Here is a 15,115-nt window from a genome sequence, read left to right as displayed (position 1 = left end):
ATTACTTTAGTGGAGTTTTCAACATGAAGATATAAGCAAATCAGTGTCGCCAGTTATTTTAAGCAATATTTGAAGATGCTATATTGAAAGGCAATTTCTAATGAAATGTATTTGTCATTAGTAAGAAATGAATTGACTATTAGTTGCTGTTCTTTCTTTGCCAAAACTCTCATGTAGTAACTTTATCATTATTTATTGAAGGTAAATATAAATCATATTTTTTTAGGCAGGCCAAAATGTTCTACTATTTATGGTTATCATAACATTTACTAATGCTTGGTTGTTAGTTGAACTGACTAGGTATTAGTGTGAAATACAATACAGATTAAGTTATTTTCATGTATTCCACTAAATTAGAGCTGCAACGTTTAGTCCATTTATCAATAATCAACTGAAAATGTATTGGCAACCATTCTGTTGATCTATTTATTGTTATAGTAATTTTTCAATAAAATATCCCAAACTAAGTCCCTGTTTCCCAAATGTGAAGATACATGTTTTGTTTTTTTCATATGTGACATTTTAAAGACCAAACAACATATCAATTAATCAAGAAAATAATTGGCAGATTAAAAAAAAGAGATTTTCACCAACATATCATTTCTATGAGAGTACAAATAAATAGCAAATATGTGACAATCTTTGGGATTAGTTTATTTCATGTTTCACTTTCCAGCATTTACAGGACTGTAAAGGATCTGAAAAAGCAGAAATAATCAATCATGGTTGACTATAAAATGGAGTATTTTATGATTTCTTATAAATGACTAAAGCATGACATTCATAATCACTACTCTTAAAGAAAATATTATTATTATTCAATGGTGCATATAATCTGAGCCTTTAAGATTATCATAACTGCAAATTACAGTAATACATGATCAAAGCTAAATACAGCATTTATAGGGTTATCTGTTGTTAAACTATTATACATTAATAACTAAGGAACATTTATAAAATTAACTGTACATTTCTTATAAAAAAGACAACTACGTACATGAGATATACATTGTAACACACTGATCCAAGGACTACTTGTTACATTTGGTCTGAAGATTATAGGATTTGTTTTAATAAAAAGCAACATACTAGTGATAAAATATTAACCTTTTCAGATGATAAACTGATTTGTATTCTTTGGAAATATGACACCATAAAAAATACTTACTGTAATAGTACGGTGTGCCCAACATTCAGTATTGGCACATTTGAAAACTACCATGTAGAACTCTTCATTAGTACCAGCCCTTTAACCCACTACCTAAAATAGAGCTTCAGCGCATACAAAAATAGAATAAATACAACTGTAACAGTGTTTAAAGGGACCTCTGTTCAATAAGCATAGGATATAAATCCTGTCATGTACAAAACAATATCTCAACAATCATAATTATCAGATGTGGATTAAACCATCGTGTCACAAGCAGAGTGGCACCTGACAAATCTCTGAACAAATCAGATGACTACTAATTAGAAGAAACCACCATGTCCAGTTCTTTGACTGCCTCCTGGCTGGAGGTGAGGCCACAGCTGCCTGACAGGGGGCTGTCGGAGTAGTGGCTGGCAGACCTGGGCACTGTGGCCGGGGAGGGAGGGGCCTGTGCCAGACCGGGCTTCTTCGGCGGGATGGGTGGAGGGTTGCCCCTGTCCGCCCTGGGGATTGTGGGTGATCTGATCCCCTGCGGAAGCCCCCCCGCTGCCCTCCCGATGACCGGAGACAAGGGCGCCGCCAGGCTGCGGTAGTCCGTGCCGAAGGGTGAATTGTTTGTTGCTGCGAGCTTCGGCGTGGCGCTCTGCTGCACGGTGGTGAAGCGAGACAGGACTTGAGTGACTGTGCTCCGGGCCATCTGCTTGACCGGGTTGGCTTCGATGGGGGAACCGCCGGTCACGGGGGAGACGTCCTTTGGCGAGAGGGGAGGCGCAGGCTGCGGGGCCTGAGGCTCTGGGTCGGCGGTACCCTGGAACTTGTGGCGAGCGGCGTGGAAGCGCTGGTTGATGCCGGCCTGGTAGGGAGACGGGTAGCTGCCAGGACTGGGGCTGCCTGGTGGGCGTTTGGCTAGGACAGGAGAGGAGCAGGGGGAGGAGGGAGGGAGAGTGGAGGGGGAGAATGAGGTCTGAGGAATTTGAGAGTTTTCATTCCCGTTCTGTGCACAGATGTTATCTGAGAGGCCGTTGTTTGGACAGTGGTGGCCGTTGACTTGTGACTGAACAGGTTGCAGGTTGCTGTCTTCCTCAATGTCCTCGACTGTCATCGCGTCCACCGATGTCTTTCCCGGAGGAACCTTTGTGGCCCACTCGAGTCCTTCTGCGTCTCCTGGAGCTGGAACTGCCTCCTTTACATCTCTCATCATGTTCACCTCCTCCAGCGTCACCTTCAGCTCCTCTACCTGATCACAAAATGGTTAAAAAAAGATTAATTTCAAGCAGAAATTTGGCTGCAAATGCATGCTAATTTTCCTGTCGCACTAAGATTAGATTAAATAACCTGAAGTAGTTCTAGTAATAAAGATGTGCATCTACTGGCACCTACATGATTAATGTGTTTCAAGTGTGCACACCTGTTGTTGCAGCTGACAGCAATGAGCCTCCTCCTTCCTCAAGCGCGAGCGGAGCTGCTCTCGCTCGGTGTCAAACTCGGCCAGCTGCTCCTCCACCCTCGCCTCCATCCTCAGGGTTCTCCTCCTCTCGTCCTCCAACTCGTTCCTCAGGGCCTGACAAGCCTCCTTCTCCTGCGTGAGGAATAAGTCTGTTCAACCGGAGTGCACAAAATATATCCAGCCACAACATTTGTAACAACAACAAAACAATTGCAACAAAGGGAAATTCAAAATGTTAATACCTTGTCAAGTTTACAGCTCAGCTCGGTGATCCGGTGACCCTCCTCCAGAGCCCTGGAACTTGCCCACTTGCACTCTTTGGCCAGAGCGCAGGAGAGCTGTTTGTGCTGAGCCCGTTCTTCTTCCAGCTGGTCAGTAATCCGCCGCTGTTCTTTTTCCAACCGACGGACTTGGCTCCGCTCAAACTCCAGCTACAAAGACAGAGACCAGACACTCAATAATCGAACTTAGCAGAGAAACATTGTTTTGCTTTAGACGCTGCGGATGGTTCAGTTTACTTGAAAGGCTTTTGACGACAATTCTTTTAATATTCCACCAATCACCAATAGACTTTAAGACAAACATTTACAGTGCAGTCTGTGTCACTTTTAATTAAAAATTCACCTGTTGTTGTAAGCGCTCCCTCTCTTTCTCCAGAATGTAAGTGACATCATCTCCCTCTGCTGTGTCTTCAGCGTGCCTCCTCTTTTCCTCCTCCAGATCTGCAATGACCTGAAGCAAACACAGCGGGGAGACAGAGAGTCAGGAGTGAAGTTGTCTCACATGTGTTTGGTCTGCTTTGATGTTATTGCAAATAACAGTTATTTTAAAGCAATATGATCACTACATTGTAAGCAAAAAATGCTGACGGCAGTTGAGCTAAACGGCTTCATAATTCAGCTCATCCAATGAGTACCATGTTCAGGCTGCCTGTAGAGGAAAGTATAGTCATTACGCTGTGGTTTTACAAAGCCTACGATGATGGAGTGTGTCTTTCTTTGTACAGCTCCAAAAGATGAAATGGGAATCATTATTTTCAAAAGTAAACAGTAAAGTCAATATGTATACCAAAACAATAAAATGTCTAAATGACTTTTTGATACTTTTTACTACATTTCAAGATATAAGGGTTTACCTTCTGCCTCGAAATGCAATTTCCTGGTCTGTGCATTCAAATACTTATATATTATTATCTCAATTACTTAATATTAAAGCAGACATGGGTCAATAATCCATGGTATTTTTGCCGTCAGCAAGCACAGCAAAGTTTTAAGTTTAAAGTGACCCTGAATAGGATAAACTGTTGTAGATAATGGATGGAGGGAGGGATGAAACTAACAGGAATTTTGTGCAAACACAAGTACAGCATATTGTCCTTGCATATTTTAACTCATAATGAAATCAGAAGGCAGTGACGTGTTGTGTTACGGTCTTTAAATATTAGTGTATAACCTTAAGCTGACCTGAAACGAAAGAAAAACCATCAGCTCTATAGCTCGCTAAAACAACAAAATGGAAACAAAAGGTTTTCATGAAAAGGGATTATCTAATCCCATTAGTTTTGTGTACACTTTGCGCACTTTAAGAAAAGAAATCCTCTTATTTATTTATTTTTTACAGTAATTTCCACCACTGAGGCCAGCTTTTATCTTTTATGTTACACTATTGATTTTCTTTTTTAAAACTGCATAAGGAACTAGCTCATTTCTGCCTCCCCTAATTAAGAACCACACATCCACACCCACCCTTCTGTGCCTGCTCTCTGCTGCAGCCAGCTGGGCCAACATCTTCTCCTGCATCCTCCTGCAGTGGCTCACCACCAGTTTGAGAACCACCAGCGGGTTGGAGGTGGAGGAGGAACATCCCTGGTCCTTGTTCTGGTCCCCGACGGCCTCACTGTCTCTCTGCAGGGCCAGGAAGGGGTCGCTGAGGTTGTACCTGCTGTAGCGCTCCTGGATGAACAGCTCTTTACGCTGGGCCTAAAGAGATGAGAAGAGGAGAGGAGAGGAGTGAGACGGAGCACTGAGAGGGGCGTTGATAGATTAACTAGTTAGTAAAGTATGTTTGGGGTCTGAAGGTTATGTGGTAGGAAATGTTGCATGCATGGAATTGCTCGGCTTGTTCTCTTTTGCAGCAATGTCCTTGTTTGAAAAACGGATTACATTTTCTTCGATCCAGACTGAAATATTTGCATGAAACTATCTGTGGCAACGCCATGAATTTTGGGAGATATATTCATATTTCACTGATGTTTAATCCTTATTAGTTTGGTGATACCTTGACTTTACCTTTAGTGCCACCAGCAGCTCAAAGTTTTCACTCATCCAATTATAAGTATTTGATGGATTTCCATAACATTTGTTATCAGGCGCTAGCGGAATACTTTCCTGCAAAACTAATTACATTCCTGTCAGCCTCAGTTGTACTTTCAAGTGCCTGAAATTAAAGTTTCTATACAATGGATTCTTAATTTTAGCATTCAGGCCAAACAAAATGACATCGAAACCATGCTTGTGTTATTTCCGCGCATTGAAAGCGGAAAAAGAATACTGTGTTCCTCAAACCATGATCAGCATCTCTGAAACTAGAGTGTTGAAGGATCTGTAGATAAAGGAAGGGGAAGAGAGAGAGAGGAAATGCAGAAATGCAGAAACGCAGAAACGTGCAAGATAAAGCAGGAGGAAGAAGCAACAGATGGTGTGTGTCTGTCTATCTTTAGCAAGACAGCTGCTCTGGACTGGGCCTTGGCCAAGGCGGACCTGTTCTCTGTTTAACTCGTGACAAAGGAAGGATAATGGCAGCAAGACATTTCAGGTTCAGCAGATGCCTCCGGGCCTGCCGTGAAGTGAGGGAGAGGGGGGAGGAGGAGGAGGAGGAGGAGGAGGCTACAGCCGGACTGGCAATGTGTCTTAGTGAGGTTTCAACAAAAGAGGATCAAAAGATTAGAGAGAACGGTATCCTCTCTGGCAGGGTGAGGACAGAGCTCCTGACGACTGATACCGAGATTAACTGAGAAGTTAAAAGTGTAGCGAGGCCTGCAGACCAATATTCAGCCGATTCACTGTACTTGAGGAGCATTTAACTGCCGACTGTGTGTTTGGGTGTTACAGCTAAGCACAAAGGTAAACCATAACATATAACATAATCCCTCCAAACGGCTATTAACTGGCATAGAACTACGACTACCTCCACCGATTCATAGTTTTCTCATCATACCTCATCTCACAGGATCAGCTAATAATAAAGAATACTGCTCCAATACCAGTAGTTATTGTCTTTTAACCAAATTTAAAATCTGTATACCTTACAGTGTGGACCTTTTTTTTTTTTTTATTGAAAACATTTTTTATGTAAATTGACATGAGGGACTGCGGTGGCATAAAAGTCTGCAACCTGCTGTGACTGAAGGCCTGTAAGCGATCCAGGAAACATACATTTTCTAAAAGACGTTGACAAAGAAGCTGGTTGTTATGTGGATGAGTCGCATCATGGCTGACACCTGGTCTGCTTAATGAGGTATTTATCAGATCAGTGCATCTCAATTTACAAATCATTTCGGCTGACTGCGTATAATTGATTCCAAAGTCTAACATTTGTCGCAGTGCATCAAGACATTCTGACATGACTGACATTCAACGTACAAATACAGATTTATGTTCAGCAACAGGAGTCGGTTAACCAGCATGAAAAATACGGGGAGTTATGATTGATGGCTGCAGACAGAAAAAGTTCAAGCAATATTCCACAACAGATCACAGGCTTTGTGATTGTCATCTTCAACGATATTAGCTCCTCTGGCACAAAGAGAGGAGGGCAAGGCTGCGAGGCTTTTCCGCTGTTATTTGATCCGGACTGCTGAGGACCGTGTGAAGGCGGATCAAACAACATGGAGGGGTGAAACAGGAAAACACAGGATGCCCAGGGGAATTCTAAAATGCCTCTCAAATAGGGCGCTGTCTAAAGCCGGTGACCACACAGCACAATGTAGAATATGTTCTGACTGTGGCGCTTAGTCCTCGTCTGGCAAAGCATACATATAAAAATGCATTTGATATTTTACACTGTCAATCAATTGTCCTATGCTTTTTTTCTAAAAAAGGAAGATAAATGTTCTGCAGACTTGCCTGGCAGCCCATCCCTGTTCCCGTCTACGACTGTCTGCTCTGATGTGTCATTTTACGGTTAAAGACTAAATGTGCTTAGATCAGGTTTCCAGTCCTGACACCTACGTTGCTCGAGGATACATTCAGTCTGACTTTCATTGCGTGCAATACTAAAAGAATAAAACTCTTAATTTTGCAAGCCATTGTTTATACAAGCGGAAACATTTTGAAAGACACAAAAACCCCTTTCCCTGCACACATTTAGAAAAGTTCATAGTCATTCTGCACCCATTTGCATAACTGGATAATTTGCCTTTAAGTGCAATTTCTTTTTTTTCCTAATTCACAGGACCCCTGTTGCACAAAAGTTCCCTCATAAACACAGACTCAGTGTCTGTCTCAGCGCTCTTCCCAGTCAATCAATGCACAGAGAGACTTCCACCACACAAAGAGAGGCTGTTTTTTCCTCTGCATCAGTCCTCCACTGCTGCAGAGTGGGTGGAGGAAGCGAAAAGGAGGGATTACAGGAAACGCATTCCTCACATCATTTAATACTTAACACCCAAATCTACCAGAGCTTAGTCATTACATCATGCTGTACATGAGCAGTACCGAGAAACGTTCAGTGCATGGCTGCTATGCATCACAGTCTGCCTCCATAATTCATGCTTTTCTCTGTTGGCTATAGTTTTTTTGGTATATTGTGTGCTTTTTGCTTGGGAAGTTTTTGTGCAATGGCCGCACTGTTCCACTGCAGCTTATCTTTTGCTGACACGTGCCTGGACTCTTTCAGTTGTGCAATGCCGGTGAAAAGATCTGTATAATTCTGAGGAGAAGGTGATATATGAACTTCTTACCCTGGAGTGCTCATGTATGTAAATGGAAAAAGGAAACGGGTGTCTGAAGAATGCAACCCATCATAAGCACATGATTGTGGAAGCCGTAACTGACACTGAATCAAATCAGCTGATGCATCTCGAAGCTAACAAGGCTGTTTTTTTCCCCGTTTCGGTGCTGTCCCATTAAAAAAAAAGAACACACACAGTAAATTTAATTTAAGTATGTCCATTTGGAAGCTCCAGTCAACCGCACCATGTGAACCCGACAGTTAATTAAAGGGCTCATTTCCATATTTGAGTCCCGTTTGAACTTAAAGTAAAGACTTTTATTCCCTTCTGAAAGAAACAGGACAACTGGATCTCTGCAGAGCTTTGTGGGCCAAACTCGAGCATTGCCAGAGTCTTACTTCCTTTTGAAAGCCACAGCGTGAGCAGCTGCTGAAGTGAGTCACAAAGGGAAAAATGCAGCGGATAACTAGAATGCCACTGATAGTTCTGCATAATTAAATAAAGAGGACCTAAGAAAAACCACATCATTAACCTCACTTCCTGTACTTACACTACATCCTGTAGAAAATCACTGATGGAACCGTTAGATGTTTAAAACACAAAGAATGGAGACTGACACATTTAAATGTGTCAGTTCCCGTTCTTTTAAGCGGATGAGCTAAAAGCATGAAGAGTAGGAACAGTGGTGTTCCGACCGTGGTGATTTGTGGTTGAGCTAAACACACATGTCTCACATGACATTCAGTATAGTGGTGACACATCAGTTAAGACTGACATGGACAACATGACTGGACCTACTTCTGTTATTACTGTAGGTTCATCCTATTGATGGAACGAAGTAAATCTGTACTTAGACACAACCGTACATTTAGCTAAATGCTAACATCAGTTTAGCCAGTTTAATGGGCACCCTGCCATTAGGTTTGCAGGTATTGGGTAATAAAACATTTGACATTAAAACGGAAGACATTGGGATTCATCCTCTTAGGACCATGATTAAAAGTAAGAAAAGATGTGTGCCAATCCGTGGAGTGACTGCTGAAATACTTCACTGGAAAAGTGAAAAACCTGCTGGTGTGCACTAGATGAGAGGTCATGGGATGACCATTTCATCCTCTGGGCACCATTAATGTCATGAAAATCCATCCAAAAACTGTTGCGATTTTGAGTTTCAGTCCGTGCCACAGTGATGGACCGACAAAAACAACTAACTAAACTACTAAAAACTAAATAATCATGCGGTGATGTTTCACTGATAACCATCGGCTGTCATGTGAGGACAAGACCCAAGATTCCACATTGATCACCAGTAAATGTGTTTCACCTTTGCAAAATAAAAACGTATGCTGTTCTGCAGAGAAGAGATCAGTTCATCTTAAAAAGATCAGTCTCCACTTACTCCCTGTGATTCATTTCCTACAGGTCAGTGATTATACCCTTTTTAAATTTAAAGCTCAATAACAGTCAACACTGCGGCATTGATCCAGTCCCAGACCTGAATGGGTTAACAGTTAGTGCCGTTGGAGCCATGAAAGAAGCACAGCCATATTCCCCCTCAAGCTCCAGTTAAGGCCAATGTTTATTTGTTCACTCCTACTCTCGCTCACATTGAGTCATCAGGCACCCAGCGAGCTGTTAGTCCTCTAGCCTTAGATGGCCAGATCCCAGGAGAGATGTAGGAATGTGGTCTAGACACAACACATGAACATTCAGCAGCTCTCTAGTTCGCTGGCTGTCTCTCCAGTTTTTTTTTTTTTTTTTTTTTCAATGGTGCATTTCACAACCAGGAAAGTGAATAGTATTCCAAGAATAACGGTTATAAAAGGTCAAATATTAATGGTGTAAATAAAGTCTGCAGAAAATCCGTCTCAGAGAGGAAGGGTCATCTTTTAGCAGGAATTAAGTTGCTTGTTCAATGCTTACCTTATTTTTGTGAATTTCTATTTCTTTTTTAACAGCGTCAACTGGACTCAGTGTTACTGAAGTAAGTTTACAGCTCTTTTAATGACAAAACCTCATTAAGGACATCCAAATAAAATGCCACTGAAAGCTTGAGAATGTGGGCCTGAAGGACAACGTGTGGGAAAATAGCCTGATAATCCTTTAATTGAAATGCCGCATTAGACCTAATGCCAAAGTAAGACGTCCTGGGGCTGAAACTAGCTGATCTGTGTCGAACTCTGTGTGTGTGTGTGTGTGTGTGTGTGTGTGTGTGTGTGTGTGTGTGTGTGTGTGTGTGTGTGTGTGTGTGTGTGTGTGTGTGTGTGTGTGTGTGTGTGTGTGTGTGTGTGTGTGTGTGTGTGTGTGTGTGTACTGTCTACTACCAAGGCCCAGACAGTAATGTGCTGCGAGCAAATTGTTTAGATCCAGAGGAATATCAGCTTCACAGACACAGGGCTTTGTCGTGTCCATACAAAGAACTTCTTTCTTTCACAGGAAATGAGTACCATCAAGAGGATTACTTAGATTAGATGTTAATTATTTTAGCTGATTTTTTTTCTCTTCATTTTGTTGACAGAGGTAGCTTGGGTCCAATCACACAAAAACCAAACGCATGACCCGTTACAGCCATCCATACCGCTAGCTATCCATTACAAACATATCTTCACAGGCATCCATAACCAGCCCATGTAGGTTTCTGCAGGCCAACCTCCTATAGGCTTGTTTTTCTGCTGTCAATCAATTTTGTACATCAAACAGCATGACAGCCTTTTCATTATGTTGCCCATGAAGTGACCAACGTAAAAGGCTGTCCATGCAAACTGAAGAGATAACAAGCAATGTTGTGGCAATATTCTACTGCAGTGGTTGAGAGGTTTCTCGTAAGTGTTTGTCATGGGGAAAAAAGCAGATGTTGTGCAGAGAGTAACTCAGATGTTGTGATGATGTTACCAGCTCTGTTGATATGTACCTTTAAGGCATCAATGACCAGGTCCCGCGCCTCCAGCTCTCCTTCCAGAATGCTGAAAAGCATCAGCAGCTCCGGCTTGGTCAAACTATCCATATTCAGCTTGGACTGTGAGGGCACAAGATCAAAGAGAAGAACTTGGTTGACTCATTTATTTAGATTTGATTTCTTAAATTGATGCAAACTGACATGTTTGGCAGTTTTTATGATTCTAATCTATAAGAAGAACTACTTAACCTGTACTTAATTGATTCTACTAGAATCTTTTTCAACTCCATTTTTGGGTACACTGAAAACTATATACAAACACATGAATGTAAACTGTTTGCAAATTCCCCCAAACCAGACATCCAGACCAACATTTATCTATCTGATCCAGCCCACTGATTTATGAGCTTTATGTGGATATGTAGTAATTATCTTGGGAGAGGATAATTTCGCAGCACAGAACTAGCGTACAAAATATGTAGTCACATTTTTCTCCTGCGTGAAAAGAAACTAGACAGCCTAATGTTGGTGCATTTCAGAGGTGCACTGAAGAGCACACCTATTTAAGTGGGCAAGGTGTGCAGTGTAGCTCAAGCTAAAAGTGAGGATTTTGCGGAAAGAAAAATTTAACTACATTCCTTAAAAATCAATCATTTTATTGTCCTTGTAGGTTTTGGATATTTCAGCACAATGTGGAGACAAAAACATGGAGATGAAACAGATGGATCACATATCAAACAAGAGACAGTTAGTCAGCTTCCAGCATCCAAGCTGTTCTATCATCTGTCTCCAACACTTAAAGCGCAGAACTTTAAGGGTCAGTGTTGAAAATAATATCGCTCTGTTTTGTGTTTCCCCACTGCACATTCATTCATAATGGGTCCCGTGACAGTTGGTTGTTTTGTATTGGAAACGTGATGTGGTCTCTTTGTAGTGTCTCTGCACTCTAATCTCACAGCTGTGTTGGTTCTGCTGACAAGCCCCGCGGTGTCCTCACCTCAAACATCCAACCGCACTCTGGCCGAGAGAACGTATGCGGGGCCCCCTCTTTGAAATAAGATCAAAGCTGTTGATGTTATTACACTAAACATCCTTTTGCAGATCATCATGTGGGACGTGTAGCAACGCTAACTTTAAAAAAGTGGTTGCCATAACTGAAAACGTGATTGCCATATTTAATCACCTTCTGTTTTGAGTGATAAGGATGTCATTAAATCCGATTAAAAATGAAAAGATTACATGGATGCATGTCATGTGTATGCTGTACATGCTTTGCTGTAGAATTTTCCATCCAGCTCAGAGATACTTCACCTCTTAAGACTTAACAAACTTGTTCGTTAACATTCATTTTGTTCTTTGTCAGCTGAATGAATTTGCACATTCGCTTGTGATTTTCACGGGTAAGTCAAGCTTTTCACTAGACAGTAAAACAACTTTATTGCTTCACCGCCATCATCTCTATGGTGGTTGCCTGTGTGCACTCCAGTAAACACAACAACGCACATGCAGCGTCACATGCAGCATTGTCTGGCTATAACAACAATGCAACAAATATTTGGAATTACATTTATTTTGGGGTGCATGTTTAGCCGTCTGCTGTCATTCTTTTCTATATGTCAAAAAGTGGTTGCCACTGATGGCAACCAAAAGGGCCAAGAATTGGTTGCCAATTTCTCAAAGTGATTGCCAGTAGCAACCTGGCAACCCCTTACTGTCCTACTGGTATCGGATAGATCCACGCTGCACTGGTTGACTGCTTAATAACCGAAGTAGCCTGTAGTCCATCTTGAATCACAAAAATATTCCTTCTAAAATGCGGCCGAAGCATTTAAAAAAAAAAATCTCACCCACTGCTGTTAATACAGTGATCCACACCTGAGCTAGTATTCACTCAAGAGGCCCATGCTCTCCTCTGAGCACTCTGTGGTCACCACAACTTTCCACATCATGAAGTCACTCAGAGGGAGGGGTGGGGGGGCTGCTCTCCTGGAGCTCTGGCTGCATAATGACAGAGAGAGGAGCCACCGGCCTTTCACATCCGAGCTGCCAGCTACAATATCACCCAGGCATCTTCAATAGCATCAGAAAGACGAACAGCAAAGAGCATGTTACCAGCACTTAAATATATACAGTGACACTTGTGCAGAGCAGTATGCAGAAATGAAAAGAGGAAGGAGCCACAATCCTGATGAACTCCACCTACAGTGCTACAGACTTAATCCCCACAGCAGCGTCCTCTCACAAAGAAGGCACACAGTGTTTTCTAGTTCTGCCTTCACCAGCACTCACGGTCTGCGGCTTAACCACATGGGTAAAATGCTAATTAAACTACAGCATACACACCTCACTTGGTGTCTGCTTTTTACGGGCTTGCTCGCTAATTTCACAGGGCGCTGTAATCACTGTGCGAGGAGTCTGTGACATGAGAAACGTCTGGCCCAGAGGGAGCCAACATGTGTCATCACGCTTGTTTAGATCCTCATTATTTTAATATTATTTCACCTAATCTCTCCCCACCCCCTAGTTAGAGTGGGTAATCATGAGGGTACACAAACACTGAGCGACAGCATGGGAAATACGAATATTCCCACACGGTAGCTCCACTTCCGATGACGAAAGGCCTGTGTCTGTAATCCTTTTTTATCCGTGTTTGTTTTAAGCCTGGTTAGCCATGTGCCTCGACTGCAACACTGTAAACTCATTAAAAACACATTGCAAGCTTCTACTGCAAAAACATATGCTCCGCTCCAAAACAGAGAGGCCCTCGGTTTGTGAGTGGCTGCTTGAGACTATACAGTACAAGTGGAAAATGAACCTTCTTCATTTAAAAGCATATCAAAGTCCATTAAAAGAAAAATCTACTTTTCTTACTCTGGGGACAGTTTTCTAAAATCAACTGCCCGAGTTGAATCAAAAGTTATTACTAACAATGTGTACAATAATCCAGATTACAATCAGAATAATCTTAAATATACACAGACCACATGTCATCACATCATCTTTCAGCTGGCTGCACCGGAAAGGGAGGAGGGGTAAAAACAATGTTTGCATGAATATATGTGTCACAGACTGTGAAATGTCTTTGGCCCACAAAATGAGGGTCAACTGAGGGGAAGTAAACAGCCCGATGCTCTGCTCAATTTCTGTGTTGTGGTGATCAGGATGGCTGACCAGATGCAGTATGTCTGGATGCTAAATTGGATTTAGAAGCCAACCTGATTTTATGAGTAGGCCACTTACTGACTAACTCAGTCTGCTTGCTGCTTACTGGCTTTTGATGCAGAAAAAAAAGAAAAAAAAAACTATTAAAAAAGGAATAAATGAAACTAGGAGTGTTGACTCTGCTGAGTAAATAAGCGTTATTTACCTACTGGAGACACTGTGGCGTTAAATGAATTCAATCAGCACTCTCATGAAGACCACATAGTCATCAGCAGAGGTCTGGATGAAGGAGAGGACATGTCACTGTCTGCGCAATCGATGCTTTTCTTTTTAAGGATGCATCTTAAGTGTACTTCACAAGAACAAAGCACATCATTGCATCTTGAGGAGGTGCAGTCCTAATGGCTCGGCATGTAGCTTTGACTACTAAGAGTTAAATTGTATCTTTTTTTCCCCCTTCTTCTTTTCCTTTGGATCAAAAGTGGCCAAACGCGGTGTTACGCGCCAGCTTATCGTCTCCAAAGTCACACTGTGGACATATAAAAGTTTATTTTGCAGGTCTTCTTACCTTCATGAGGCCTTCTGAGGTCTTTAAAAACTCCAGCATGAACTTTTTCTCCTGTCAGGAGATTTGTTTCACTTGATTTGCAGTCCTGTGAGCCCAACGCAGCGGAACAGTAAGCGGCCAAGCACTGGTTTTAAACGGACAGCGCAGCTAGCCAATAGACGAGGCGGAACTCGGTGCGCTGACCAATGAAATTAGAGCTTCTGAGAAAAAGGGGCGGGGACACTGACGTCCCACCTCTTGGATTTTGGTTGGATTTCTTTGTTTGGCGTTTCTTGAGTGCCTGCCTCTTTTTAAAGGAATTTCTTATGGGCAGGTTAAGGGGTTCAGCATGCTATTTTATTGACTTTAAAGGTATTTTGCGGGACGAAATGTTAAAACATGACATTTGGTTTGTTTGTGGTCCTACATATGCTCTTTAAAGGGACTTTTTAGCACTTTTTTAAAAGTATTGTACTGTTCTCATTATCTCTTATAATGATTTTCCTATGTAACATTTCCATAATAGCGCAACTGTTGACAATTACATTAATAGGGTGGAGGTTTATATTATAACGTTTGTAGTTTATAGGACTACTCACATCTTTATTTAAGTAAAAATAGTAATAAAAAAAATACTTTTACCTAAGTATCATTGTGAATGCTTTCACTTAAGTAGCCTATTGGTAGTAAAATATACTTGGATTGGCATTAAAAGTATTATTTAACATAATAATAACAGCTTATTTCAATTTTTTAATGAATTACATAATTGCGCATTAATGTGTAAACAGCATATTAATATTGTTCCCTTGTCACTTTTAACTACCTTTATGTACATTAAGGTTGTTGAATCTACAACAATGCACCACATATCAGAATTTAATCAAGCTTTGGGCATCTTAAGTAACTTGTAAAAATAGCTGTTGGATGGATTAAAAAAATATATGACTGTAAAATATCTG

General features: G+C 41.5%; 1 protein-coding gene across 2 annotated transcripts; it reads right to left on the bottom strand.

The window, feature by feature from the left end:
* Nucleotides 1-650: 650 nt before the first annotated feature.
* On the bottom strand, nucleotides 651-14,264 carry LOC129105883 (CTTNBP2 N-terminal-like protein). 2 transcript variants are annotated; one of them, XM_054617150.1, is made up of 7 exons: nucleotides 14,175-14,264; nucleotides 10,460-10,564; nucleotides 4,343-4,576; nucleotides 3,222-3,329; nucleotides 2,840-3,028; nucleotides 2,559-2,729; nucleotides 651-2,387 (listed from the first exon to the last, which is right to left on the bottom strand). In XM_054617150.1, the coding sequence occupies exons 1-7, from the start codon at nucleotides 14,211-14,213 to the stop codon at nucleotides 1,467-1,469; spliced, it is 1,767 nt and encodes a 588-aa protein (XP_054473125.1). In that variant the 5' UTR covers nucleotides 14,214-14,264; the 3' UTR covers nucleotides 651-1,466. The 2 variants fall into 2 exon arrangements, with proteins under 2 accessions (XP_054473125.1, XP_054473126.1); XM_054617151.1 differs by lacking the exon at nucleotides 14,175-14,264 and adding an exon at nucleotides 13,426-13,462.
* Nucleotides 14,265-15,115: the final 851 nt, after the last annotated feature.

Source organism: Anoplopoma fimbria, chromosome 17 (assembly GCF_027596085.1).
Source record: "Anoplopoma fimbria isolate UVic2021 breed Golden Eagle Sablefish chromosome 17, Afim_UVic_2022, whole genome shotgun sequence".
NCBI classification, from domain to species: Eukaryota; Metazoa; Chordata; class Actinopteri; order Perciformes; family Anoplopomatidae; genus Anoplopoma; species Anoplopoma fimbria.
Note: the sequence above shows the minus strand (reverse complement) of the source record. Positions and strands in the feature narration are given on the sequence as shown.

What these genes read in the sequence shown, in the direction of transcription:
- LOC129105883 (XM_054617150.1), bottom strand. Translation starts at nt 14,213, where the DNA reads ATGCTGGAGTTTTTAAAGACCTCAGAAGGCCTCATGAAG. An exon ending in CAGAGAGCAGGCACAGAAGG is followed by an intron (nt 3,330 to 4,342) that starts GTGGGTGTGGAT and finishes TGTTTGCTTCAG; the next exon opens with GTCATTGCAGATCTGGAGGA. An exon ending in GCTGTCAGCTGCAACAACAG is followed by an intron (nt 2,388 to 2,558) that starts GTGTGCACACTT and finishes TTTTGTGATCAG; the next exon opens with GTAGAGGAGCTGAAGGTGAC.